We start from the raw sequence: 13,748 nt of genomic DNA, 5'->3' as shown, positions 1-13,748 counted from the left end.
CAACAAAAAATTTCTTTTTCCACTAAGGCTAGTTAAAGCTGTAGTATACCCATTTCTACCAAATAAACCTACCACTAGCACACTAACAATTTGAATTGCAAAGCCCTTTGAGAGAATGAGTAGCACTGATCTGCAAAATGCTGTCAGAATATTTTAGATTTGGTGTTATCTTGTTTGAATGACCCTGGAAAGGGAGAAGGTGGTAACGATGAAGCTTCAGTGGAGGCTTTGCCTGGACTTATCCTCATACTCAGCAATGGACAGTTCATTTCCAAAGTGGTCCCTCTGAGATATGGAACACTGCAGCTTTAATAGCCGTATCTAGATTCCCAACCAGATCTCCCTTTTTATCATAAATTATCCAAAAAGAAGCCACTCTAAATAATAAATTAAATATTACTTATAAAAAGTACACCCCAGACCCACCCACCCATCCCCCAAACAAGCTGACAATTCACAAAGTTCAGAATTGTCAGGTTTACCCTACAATAATAAAAAACAGCATTTCTCCTCCTCTCCAACATTCCTTTCTTGCATCTGAAAATACGCTTTCAGCACACAGTGAGATCCCTTGGCCCATGCATCTGTGACATCTTGCAGAGTTTTGCTGTTGCTCTCCAACCAACAAAAAATTATAGGATGGCAATGTACAAAGGCTCTCTACTGAGAGCAGGAGAAGAAATCCTTCAGAGTGCAGCCAGAAGTCACCAAGTGAACGTTACCCAACAGTGGCAATGCAGAGCGCAGGAGTAAGATGTATTTGTGGATGTGGGCGTGGTATTTGGTCTCCTATATAACCTCACTGACCAGGAAATACTCAGGCATTTATTTTCATCGTTACCTTTTGGACGTAGGTATTTGGATAGCAAAGGACACTGAAACATGGGAATGTGTCTTTTTTTCATTGGAATGGAATATCACACAAAATGTCTATGATTTTCTAAGTATCTACAGTAATTTAAAACATTGGAATCAAGCAAAAAGCTTTTCTCTGCAAGATTTAAGTGATTTCTGAAATTCATGAGAGAAATAGACATTGAGTAAAATGTTGCTCTGAAAGAAATTTTTAAAAGAGAGAGAAATGGTAGATGTGAGTATATGCCTGCTTCTGCAGCTCTAGAATGTTGTGGGATCTGTGTTGTATACATGGTTATGAACGGGCTAGGATACTAGCCTCTGGCCTTAGGACAGCGTGCAATTGCATGAAGTAAACTAGTTGATTGAGGGAAGGAAAGCAACCTTGTTCCACATCTATTTTAAGGTTCAGATGATTTTGTTTTCTGTAAGCATAACTAAAACTAGGGAATTTTTTCTATTTGTCTCTGTCTCATGGACTAGAGATGGAAATTCTAAAACCACAAGTTTGAGTCTGGGATCCAATTTCATCTGAAATGGCACGGTGATTTCTTTAGAGGTGACATTTTTTTGTTGGAGTTATAGTTCAGCTGCCATATATGAAACCCTCTATTAAATTTGGAGGAGATTTTAGTTATTTCTCTAAACAAAATCAAAAGACGGATGTATCAAAAGGGTGGATAAGAATGAGTAATCATCTTCCAATACAGACTATGAAGGTTTCCAGAAAAACCTACTTAGACATGCTTTATTGGAAAAGCCGGTGAGTGCCAAACTTTAAAGTTTCCAAATATTGTTTGGAGCAACACACTAATGCAGGGTATCTCTCCGTTTGTAGCTCCTACCAAGGCAGAGGACGAAACTTACATGTCGTTTTGACCACTCCTTATTTTGAAGAGAATAATGTTACATCCAATCTCTCGTATGAAGTTTTAATAAGTTCACCTCTTATATCCCTGGCTTGATCTGTTTTTTCTCTCTCCCTCTCTCTTTTTTTTCCCCCCAGATTATTCAATTGAGTGTGCATTTTATAATACCCAAATGTAAAGTTCCATTATTTAAATATTCTAGAAGCTTATAGCCCTATTCTACAAAGAGGTAGCTATGAGTGTTTTTTTATTGAATATGAATCACTAAGAAACATTTAACTTTTGGCTACAGCATCCTCCAAATACGCTTTATGCATTTTGAGCTATCTGCATTTTTGTGCGTTTAACAAGTGCAGAAATTTCTAGAGGAAAGAAAAAGAGCTTTCTTATTGGTATGAAATACAAAAGAAAAGTACCAAACTTTTTCAAGAGGAGTTTCTGGCCTGACAGTTCAGTGCAGTGTAGAGGAGGACTGAGCAGGCCCTGCCAAGTTTTATTTTCTTCTTTTTCAGGGAGAAATGAGCCCTGGTGGCAGAGCTGCTGGTTGGCTGTCAAACATCACCCTATGGGAGTCAGAGAGATTTATGAGCTTAAAGAGCCCTGGATGTTATGAACTAGGCTCGAAGTAGGAACAAAATAGAGGCCATCTTGCAGTGTTCACAGATTGCTTCTTGTCAAGAGATCAGAAGACTGGGAAATTAAAAAGTGACCTGAAAACTTGAGCAGGCAGTTGTATACATATGTGAACTCTTTGAGATAGTGGGGAGCAGAGTTTTACAAAAGCTGTGGTGAAGTCACTGCGCACTAAAACCATTGGGTAAAGGGCAGTAAAAGAGAGTCTCTTAAGAGGATTTAAATGGATTCTACTATATCTTCAAGGCATGAAGCAAAGCCTTATTAGCATTACGAATTACTAAAACAAACCATTGTATTTCTTTAATGAAGAAAGTTTTAAGAGCATGCACCAGAAATATACCTCTCACCAAAAACAGATAATGCATATGTTCGTGTAGTTTTACAAATTTTTATTTGTTAAGGTCAGTGACTTTGACTAGAGTCAACTAGAATTTTGTGAAATTCTAGTTCTCATGATTGTCCAGATACAGTCTATAGATTGAAGATGTGACTCTATCTGAAATTTGAGACTTGTAGCCTGTTTCAAACAGAGCACTCAGGATGTCATTCTTTGGGTAGAGAATGCTTTCAGAGAATGTTCCTTGTTTATGAGTATTAGAAAGGGGGGGCATTCTAGGACCTCGAGTGGTAAAGCTAGCCTAATGAACATTTTCTGAAGTAATGAATTATTTCTGCAATATTCGGGATTATGTTAGGAAATGCCTTGTTCCCGGTCAGCGGAAGGTTGTCTACCTAAGTGCCCAGATTTTGAACAAGAATAATCTGCCCTATAGAATAACGTCACATAGCTCTTCAGAAGAACTTCAAGAAAATCTTAGTATATTGAAGAAGCACTCTTGTTGAAGGAACAATTTCACAAATGGACCGGACTTTCTAATGAACCATTTGAACAAGCCCTCTCTTTGACATCAGATTTCCTTCCCGACATAAAACTGTAAAAAAATAATCTGAATTATTACTTCTGTTACAGTGCCATTTTGCTCAAAATATTTTATTCAGGGATTCATATATAATTACCCACCTAATAAAAGGAGCTATTAGGTTGTAAAGATCCTATCCCTTCCATGCTCTTTTAAAATTATGACCTACTCAAGCTTGAAATCAAAGACAGAGCTGAAAGGAATAATTCAGCTGAAACTCTCTTATTGGGTTTTCAAGTCGCCTAACTGATAAATATGCAAATTAGCTCCCTTTTGGCGATTCAGCTGCATAAACAGGGATTAACTCCAAATGCAGCTGAAAATTCAGAAATGAAAAGGGTGCACGCAAAATGTTCTTAATTTCACCTAGTTCCAAGCTGTAGATAAACATGGTGATAGGAATTTAAAATTCTAGTTCGCAATGAAGATGCAGCTCTGAAAAGCATCCACTGGATTTATAATGTGTCAGAAGCATCAAGAGGCACCTTCCTCTCTGCATCTCAGGCAGAGTGTAGGTTCCCTTGACAACAGGGCTTGGTGGTGGCCACTGACCAAAACTGCCCCCTCTGAGTCAGTGAGGAGCCTGTCGTGGGAAGTGACATCACTCAAAGGCAGGTACTGTGTGCAACTGCCTTCCATTTTACTTCCCTTCCTCAGGGCCTGTTCTCAGGGAGTCTGCCATTTCCACAGAGGGTGACAGGGATGTTGGTCAGGAGGCCAAGCAGTGTGTAGGAGCTGGCCACCTCAGCCAAGGCTAGCAGCCATGGAGAACTCAGGAAGGGACAGGACGGAGGGGGGGAAACACTTCCGTCCAGACTTCTAAGGAAGATGGCCTTGGTGAAGCTTTGAAATGTCATCACAGTGTGATATGGCACAAAAGCCACCCAAATTGAAACGTGTCCTATTACAAGCTTAAGCACGTAATTACCGTGTGTCTGAGAAGATTGCATATTGTATCCTCTTTCAGGAAACAGACTGCTACTGGCAAGACACCACTAGTTGCAGATTTTTACATTCCCGCTCTTCAGACACAAATATTAACCAAATACTTGCAAAGATGGGTGAATTTTATAGCCGCTTGCTAATACCCACCACTGGTGCAAGATGAATGTCTGAGTTACAAAACATAAGCCTTCGCTGCCTTTTTTTGTTGACTTATTTACTTTTTGTGCTGTCAAGAAAACATCCAATCCTTTGGTGCTATGTAGTAAGAGAATTTCCGTGGGCGCTTTGTACTTTGAAGTTGAAAACGAAATAATGAGCTCGCACTGATTTGCCACGGGATGGGACAGGCTTCAATAATGCACTTGCATTTTGTGAGACTAGACCTACAGGAAAAGGAAATGACAGGCCTCGATGAAGGAAAACATAAGCATTAGTTATGACGGTGTGGTCACTGCAGTGGCAAAGACCCAGGACTAGTCTAGCAGCTTCAGCTTTGACACTGCAGTGAAGACGTTTATTTACTTTTGTTTAGGGACCCCATAGTAATCATTATGAAATTCCTGATGCCTATGAAAGAAGGGACACTTATTCCTTCTGAACCGCTTCAGGATCCTCCGTGAGTGGTCCTGATTGTTGACCTGTACACTGGTTAAGAGTTCTTGGACACAGGTGTGCTGTTTATGGGTAATTGGTATGCTGCAAAGTTCCCGGAAAATACACCTCATCAATTGGGTAATACGTGTTAAAAGGCCGAGCCTGTGATGGCATTAAGTTGCTTCATTAGCCCTTCCAAACTTGCCATTTGTTCACTCAAATCATCCTGTTCATACACCTACAGAAAGAATAAAAACAAAAGTTAGGACAGGTGAACATCAATACATTCCCTTTATGAAGGCAGTGGCCATGTCTAGTTGGTTTCCTCTGTATTCTCAAGCATGACACAGTGGCTCATAGCCATAGCGAGAGGCTGTGCTCAGAATAGAAGCATTGAATGAAGATGTCAATAAAAGAGGTGGTGAGGAGAGCAATGATTGTATACTGTTTCACTAACTTCATCCCTGTGTTCAGGAAAAAGCTTTAGAGTGAAAAGAAAAAAAAATCTCATTTCACACTGTCTAGCTGTGTGGTCTCAGTTAAGTTAGTGAGCCTCTCGGATATACAGTTCTTCTCAGCTGCAAAATGATGATTTCTATTTCATAGGCTAAGTATCTTGTAGCATGTTTAGTGACTATCACAGTGGCCAGGACATGGTTCATATTCAATATGTTCTCCTTTTTCCTTCCCATCTCATCCAGCAGGATATGAACACAATGTATATCACCATGTTTCTCTTCTGCATAACACAACATAGGTACATTTTTGTGTGGGAGTTTGATGGGCTTTGCCTTGATCAGTGAAAGGTCTGAAGATTATGGCTTTGTTTTGCGGGTGGAAACAAAATTCTCGCCCCAAACCAGAGTTGGCTATGTGCATGCACAGCACAGTAGTAAAGGCAATCTTATAGCCACCAATATGATTGGTGGGTAAAATGAAGAGGTCAACCTGCAGAAGTCTTAATGAACATATTCTCTATAACAGCTTTTTTCTTTCTTGTCTCAACATACCCTTTATTTTGACTAATGCAGATCTGCCCTACTTGATCATTCTTGGCCATTCATTTGATTAAGTTATTGGGCTAATGAGGCCTGAGTCATGATTTCTAGTTCTGTATAGGACAGAAAGCATTACTCACTACCTGGTCAGAATGTGTATCTAATCCTGCCAAATAAATACTGTTGATCCCAAGAGAACACTGGTGGAGCTTATATGGGGGGTAGGTCCTCACTCACTCTAGCGCCAAGGAAACAGCTGAAAATGCATGGTATTAAACTAGTTGAAAATGGTATGTCTTACAGAAATCTCAGCATGTCAGTGAATGATTTGGTCATATACCATATAATCTCCAGAGCTGAATGGGAATTGAAAAGTGGACAATTTGGCTCAAAAGACTGGTCTACATATGAAGAGTGAGGTTGAAGGGAGGTGATTAGTTGATAACTCATTTCCTAACATGTTTGTTGATAACTCATTTCCTAACATGTTTGTTGGTTGTTTTTCTTGAATTATCTAGGTATCATTGTGTAGCACAGCAATCACTAGCCACATGCAGCTATTGGATTTTTGAAATGTGACTAGTCTGATTTGGAATGTGTTATACGTATAAAATACACACCAGATACTGAACACTTAGTACAAAAAATGTAAAATATCTTTTTAACATCTTTTTAATATTTATTACACGATGGTAACATTTTGGAAATATTGGGTCAAATGAAAGATATTGTTAAAATTAATTTCATTTATTTTTACATCTTTTAATGTGGCTTCTAGGAAATTTAAAATTACACATGTAGTTCATATTATATGTCTATAGGACAGTGCTGATCTAGATTATTTGCCCTGTGTCTCTATATCCTTTAATGTGTAATTTTACTGCTTTTAATATTATACCTTTGGCTATCACTCCTTAGAATCAAACTTAAATGCATATTCGTTCATCTGACATTACAAGATGAGCTATATTACATAAATTTAGGAATCTGATCTGACTTGAGATATGGCCAACCAACCCTGAGACTAAACAAATACCGTACTAAACAGCCAAATCCTGAAAAGTAGTGCAATGGATTCCTATAAATTTGAATCTTTTTAAAGCACACAAAAAGGTATGTTAATCATATAATATACTTGTGCCATTCACACACATACACATATTCAGTAGTTTCCAAGTAGTTAAAATATCTTATTGTTTGCAGTACCGAAAACAATAAAGTTAAGAAAAAAAATGTACATTCAAATGAGATGATTCTAACCTGTTATTTCATCTTTTTTCCCCCTTTCACTGTGATTTTTCAAGGCACATATGTCAGTTTTTTGCTCTCCTTTCAAATGCTTTCCCTTGAATTATATTCAGAAACACTCCAGAGTTTTCTAAATTTCTGCTTTTAGGTAGCATCTTTTCAAATGTCCCTTACAATGCATTTGGGGAGAACTGTTCTGCTCTCAAAATTTAGATTTTTGGTCTCCACTGATTTTCTTTCTGAGTTTTCTAATGTGATCACTTTCTAGCTTTTTCCTCTAGCTACAAACTTTTCCTCTCAAATAACTAAATAAAGTCACACATTCTGTAGTCATCTGCTTGTGTTTTTAAGATTGCTTTTTGAGTACAGCAGTAGTCACTGCTTCACCTGATGCAGCATAAATTTCAAGGATGGCCTTACGTTGGCTGGATCCTCTGTTGCTTTGTGGCTTTCCTCAGATACTTCAGGAGCTGTTGGCACAGATACAGGAAGCAAAGGAGATCTTGCCTTACCAGCCAACCCAAGAGAGGCTGTTTTAACATGAGTCTTGGGAAGAGCAGGCCCTGAAATAGAAAACACAGAGTGATGAAAGTAATGTATAAAACATTCTGGGGAAAAATCTCTCAAGTGTGTAAGCCAATTCCAGTGGGTTGGCATTGATTCTAGGTTATTGTTCATTCTGTAGTATAGAGATGGATTATGACACAATAAATGGGCTCATTTTATTTCTATTGAATGGAAGACAAATTCTGATTAGGTCTCTTCAGATGAATCTTCACCAGTCACATGTAATTTCAAGTGGATTCCAAATCATGCTGTGAAAAGGTTGCCTGGGCATTCCAGACTGTTCATCACACCCTACAAAGTGTCAGTGGAACTCATTTGTGCCGGTCTCAGCTTTGGGCCAGAAAGCCCTGTGTTAGCCCGCCTAAATGAAGCCTAAATTGTTGAACAGTACCGAGGGATATTTGTGCAGTTAAAAGGTATGGTCACTCTTGGTCTCCAAAGAGTATTAGATGTTATAGTAAAACAAAATCCTTCATGGCTAAACTGATAGAATCTCATTATTAATTCTCTTTTGGGGGGGGGGGGGAAAGTTATTCTGTCTTTACCAGTATAGCTTCTCTCAATAAAAGAAATTCTAATGTTCATGAAAATCATTTGTGGGAACTGCTGAGTTTCTACTAGATGACATTTCTGTTATAAACAATGGCTATCTTTTCTTGGGGGATCTGAAATTTGCCTTATAAATCCTGCTTAGCTTATAGCAGTGATATAATTTGTCCTTAGAGCCTAAAATAAAAGTTTTATGAAGGCTTACTGAATCAGCTAGTATACCTCACATACCTAAGGACTTTGTCATTCTTAGCTTTGTAACCAAAACCTCAGCATAGAAGGTATTGAATTAAACCATGGAAAGAAGTTTGCCCAAGTTGTCTTGTATCATCAATAATGACATTTGAGTTCTAATGATCCTAACAGTGTACTAATGCAAAATCTGGGGGGAAATTTTTTGTTTTGATCATACTTTGGTACACATAATCCTAGTTAATAAAACTCAGAGGTTATTCTACAATCAAAGAAATAGCGCACATTAGCTTATTGGGAAAAAATAATGCAAACAGTCTAATAGGCCAGCACTTGGGTATATGCTAGGCAAAATAGCATGATAAATCATAACAAAGAACCTTTTCTCATCCCTTCATATTTATATGGCTTGACATGAATTCCTTCATACTTGTTTTCTTTCACTCTTAAACTTCAGGGATCAAAAGTTTGCAGTTGGAGTGATTTATCACTAGAGGGTGATCTTAAGTTTTTGGTAGCTCAGATGAAAAGAAGTACAGAGACAGGAGTATGAATCATTTTCTTTAAGAGAGAATATAATATTAACTGAATGTCTACTAAACTCTAGACCTATGCTAAGTACTTTGTCATTTTAGGGAAAATAACATAGTGGGGAGAATTTGGGATTTATCAGTCTAATCTACATTCAGATCCTAGAAAGCTCAGCTGTGTACTAGCCATGTAATCCCTTGGTTAACTGACTTAACTTCCCTTGCCTGTTTAGTCTTCTGTAAAAGGGGAATGATAATTTGTGAGGATTAAATAAGATGAGGTAATTCAAGTGGTTGGTGCCTATAACTTGTTCAAAGAGGGCAAGCTATTATTAATATTTAATTTTGAAAACAATTCTACCAAATGCCATTATTGTCAGTTCATATATGAGAATGCCAAAGTGGAGAGAAATTAACTTACCCAAGCTCACGCATTTAGAGAAGGGCAGGCAGAGGAAAGGTTTGTACCAAGATATAACTAACTCCACTGAACAAATTAAGGTTCTATCATTAATGTGTTGATCTAGCCCATCCAATATAACTAACTTGAGGGTAGAAACTATTTACTGTATTATGGTTTCTCATGGTTGAATTGAGTTTTAACATAAAGGGGCAAACAAAATTCTAATAAACCTCTGCATGAATTTAAACTACTTTTATTACAATTCTATTTAAATATATATAAACATAACACACGGCATAGCTTTTATAAACTTGTAGTTCTTATACTGTGCTATTAAACCAAAACACATTTGAAATCAAATAGCAAAGTCCTATAAAAATAGCACAATTTAAAGTTACATCATTTATTTAATATGACGGATGAGGTAGTTTGGATAAAACAAAACAGCCATATAAATGTGGTACTGACTGCTATGTCAAAAGTCATTTTGGATTTGTCTTATATGCTCAGTTTTCACTACCAATTTCCTCTGGTTGAACAAGAGGCAAACCTTCTTTCTTCTGCAGAATGTAATGCCAGTTAGTCTCCATTGGATATGAACAAAATATTTGTACATTAAATCTACCTCTTTCATTTTTCTCTTTAGACTATGACTATAAATGCAGTGTTCTTGGAGCCAACTTAGTTGTAAACTCAAAGGCAGGAACTAAAACTCTTGGCAAAGTGATGCTATAAAATGGCTCTCCAGATGCTCCAGGGGCGCCTGGGTGGCGCAGTCGGTTAAGCGTCCGACTTCAGCCAGGTCACGATCTCGCGGTCTGTGAGTTCGAGCCCCGCGTCGGGCTCTGGGCTGATGGCTCGGAGCCTGGAGCCTGTTTCCGATTCTGTGTCTCCCTCTCTCTCTGCCCCTCCCCCGTTCATGCTCTGTCTCTCTCTGTCCCAAAAATAAATAAAAAACGTTGAAAAAAAAAAAAAAAAAAAAAGATGCTCCAATATGTGTGGTCGACATTCATATTGTAGATAATTAAGTGAAAGCACAAAGTTTAAAGAGGAATTTTCATAGAGGGCTGGTGAACCTTGAGAAGGTAGCTATTGAACCCCTACTTTGAGTTACAGTTTCTGGATTATGTTTATCTTCCCTTCTAGAATGTTCACCATGCTTTGCTTAAATCTGAGTTTAGCTTTATTGCCACAGAAAGCTGCTTCTCTTAGAACATCCCACCTCTTCCTTCCCTATATTTAAGAAGAGCCACCTCTTCCTTCCCTATATTTAATAGAGTAGGTGCACTTTAAAAACTAACACGGATTTCTGTACATATCCTTATTTATCTTTTATTTTTATCTCTAATTTTGACTTAGGTTTTCTTGATTATGAAATCTACTTATTTATTTTTAACTTTTAGCTTTAAAATTTTTAATAAACTAAACTATGTCTGAAAAATTTACACTTCAACTCTTAAACATATGCAGTGTGTGTCTAATGCATATTGGAAATCAATTCACTTTAACATAGATATCTGCAAAGAGAATGACACAAGAAAAAGTAACAAAAGCATAGCTTATTGTGTAGGAAATTCAAACAAGCTGTGCCTGTTTCATGCTAGGAAAGATACAAGAATAAAGATTATTTTAGAATTTATTAGATCGTTCTATAGAATTCCCTAATATTTATTTGAGTACTTTTTTTTTTTTGGTAGTTTTGCATGTGGGGAAATTATAGTTCTCACTATAAAAGTATATTTTGATGGTGTATTTTCTGCCCTGGATCCTAAACACTTGGGGAGATCCACAGTGTATTATACTGCATCTAAAATACTTATATTACAATATGATGCAAGTATGCCTAAAGAGTACCATAATTCAGACCTATTATAAAGATCATTATAATAATTGATTTTCTTTAGTGTCCAGGCAACAGTTACACATTCAGAACCTACTGAGTGTTGAACAATATACAAGACACTGCATTTTACAAAAGGAACTAAAGACATTGTTTCAGCTTCAAAGACCACACAGTGTTTAAACCTCAAGTGACTGCCTTTTCTCAAGTAATATTCACAGATTCAAAGAAATTCAGAATGCTGGCCCCTTGAGGGCTCTTGGAGTTTATCTAGTGACCTTCCCTTTATTTTGCTGAACAGAACACTGAGGTCCCTGGAGATCAAAAGATCAAGGTTGAATTAAATTCCATGAAATTCCAGTGTAGGTGAAGAATCTGAACCCTTGTTTAGAGTTCATTGTTAATAGGGTTTGTCTGATGTAGTTTATGGCCTTAAATATTTTTCTTTCCCTTTCCTGGATGGGAATTAAGAAAAGACTACAAGGGAGATTTCTCAGGAGAGATTTTCCAATATCCAAAAAGACAACTTGGGTCCCAAAACTGCCCTTTAGTAAAGGGGAGCAGATATTGTAAAACAAAGACTCCTATGAAAACATGCTATATTTGAAAGCGGATGCTCATGTTCTTACATGTGCACTAGCTCTGTTGCTATGTTATATTTGCATTTGGATAGATTCAGCATTTTCTACTCTGAACCACCGCTGTTTTAAGCCTGGACACTGGTGAAACTTGGGTCCTTACAAGCTCACCAAGTTGAACCTCTTCCCTTATTTATGTACTCACAGTTCACCATGTGTTACAGGTTCCTGTCTGGATTTTCTAGTGTGCATCCTTATCCTTCCACAGGGCCATGAGACATGCCTTTAATCCTTTACCTTGTGGCTTACTCCAATGGTTAAATTCTGAATTCATTTTCTACACCATTCAAACCAAACATCTTTATATGAAGTCACCAGTCTCATGGCATCAACTGTGTTCAAGTGAGAAAGCGGCATAATCATTTAGCATTTGTATTAGAAAGTGATGGCTGGGAGCTCAGTCCAATCTGAAGAGGACACTGGGAGCCATCTTGCTGCTTCTTACCTACTGAGGAATTCCAGTTGTTGAGGGACCATTCCTTCATATTGAAGCTTCCTAGATTTCAGTAACGGGGGTGGGGGGGGGGGTGTCGCCACACTTCCTCCATTGCAGTTTGGCCTTTTCTACACTGCCCTCAGAAACCAGTTTAAAAGCCAGCTTTGTTCTTGCAGCCCTGGTCCCCCCTATTCTCTATGTACTCATTCTTCACCCTCGGCTGCCTTTGCTGTACCCGGGGGTATTTGGACACACTGAAAGAGAACCACAATCCTACTCTCCCAAAGAACTCATGGAAACAGTAGCAATTAGAGAAACCATTTACATTAGGGTATTGAACTTCTGTTCTTCAACGTTGAGAATGACAGAATTTTTTTAAAATTTTTTACTTATTTTTGAGACAGGGAGAGACAGAGCATGAACAGGGGAGGGTCAGAGAGAGGGAGACACAGAATCTGAAACAGGCTCCAGGCTCTGAGCTGTCAGCACAGAGCCCGATGTGGGGCTCGAACCCACGGACCGCAAGATCATGACCTGAGCCGAAGTCAGCTGCTTAACCAATTGAGCCACCCATGTGCCCCGAGAAATGACAGAATTTTTGATAGCTTTTCCTACTTTTTGTAGATCTAGGGAGTAACCAAAAGAAAGACAAAAATTAAAAGAATTCTTTCTATGGCTCTCAGCTACTAATCTAATATAACCTTAACCTGGTAGTCAAGATTCTCTGTGATCACTCCCAAATATGAAGGATGACTTTCAGATGTGAACAAGGAAACCCATGTCACTTTCAGAGAGGATGTGAACAAAGCTGAGGGGGGCAGAAGTGATAAGAGGGCTGGCACTGGTGCTCTGAAGAACTGTCTCCCTACAGACTGGCCTCTGAGAGATGAGAGGTTCCCAATCCTGAAGACCAACCTGGTCTTCATGACAAAAGGTTTCTGATTTCTTGTATGACTTACTTTTTTTCTTCTCATGAGAGTAAAATATGTATGATCTATACAATAAATTCCCAAAACAGAATGTGTGTTCAAAGAAATAAATATTGAAATTGAGTCCTAACTTGGGACTTAGGAGTCCCAATTGTATAGTTTTGTGACTGTCACTCCACAGCCTACTCTTTTGGTCTCAATTTCTTTGTTATCTATAAAGGTCTAACAATCTAATCTTTAAGCGATTAACTAAAAAGTATACAAGGAAGGAGAACACAGCTGTTCTACCTGTACTTAACTTTACATTTGGATTTCTTTGCTCTCCATAAGATTCAGGAAGCATTAGTTAATCCAAGGTGAAAAATGAATCCAAAGAAATCTCTGGCAAGTATATCCTTAAAATTCAATTACTATAATGTAGGAGTTGAACTGGTGCCTTCCACAAGAAAATGTTCTATTATTTTCTCTTAAAATTATTAATGAGAAACCATAACAATTCTGGTTGTTTCGCTGTTTTATTTCAAATAAACAATGGACAATTCAACTAAAAATAGGCAATGTTAAATTACTGTGAGTTTACATTACCCATGATTAATTGA

The 13,748-nt window shown here is 37.9% G+C and overlaps 1 protein-coding gene across 2 annotated transcripts in view; it reads right to left on the bottom strand.

Annotated features, from left to right (window-relative positions):
• Nucleotides 1–441: 441 nt before the first annotated feature.
• Nucleotides 442–13,748, bottom strand: part of DCC (DCC netrin 1 receptor) — a 1,134,523-nt gene continuing 1,121,216 nt past the window's right edge. For both annotated transcript variants that reach the window (XM_078435224.2, XM_078435225.2), the window contains exons 28-29: nucleotides 7,486–7,628; nucleotides 442–5,057 (exon numbers count right to left, since the gene is read on the bottom strand). In XM_078435224.2, coding sequence (XP_078291350.1) covers nucleotides 4,968–5,057; nucleotides 7,486–7,628 — 233 coding nt within the window. In that variant the 3' untranslated portion in view covers nucleotides 442–4,967. The remainder of the gene's footprint in view (nucleotides 5,058–7,485; nucleotides 7,629–13,748) is intronic.

Source organism: Panthera onca, chromosome D3 (genome assembly GCF_046562875.1).
Source record: "Panthera onca isolate mPanOnc1 chromosome D3, mPanOnc1 haplotype 2, whole genome shotgun sequence".
Taxonomy (NCBI): Eukaryota; Metazoa; Chordata; class Mammalia; order Carnivora; family Felidae; genus Panthera; species Panthera onca.
Note: the sequence above shows the minus strand (reverse complement) of the source record. Positions and strands in the feature narration are given on the sequence as shown.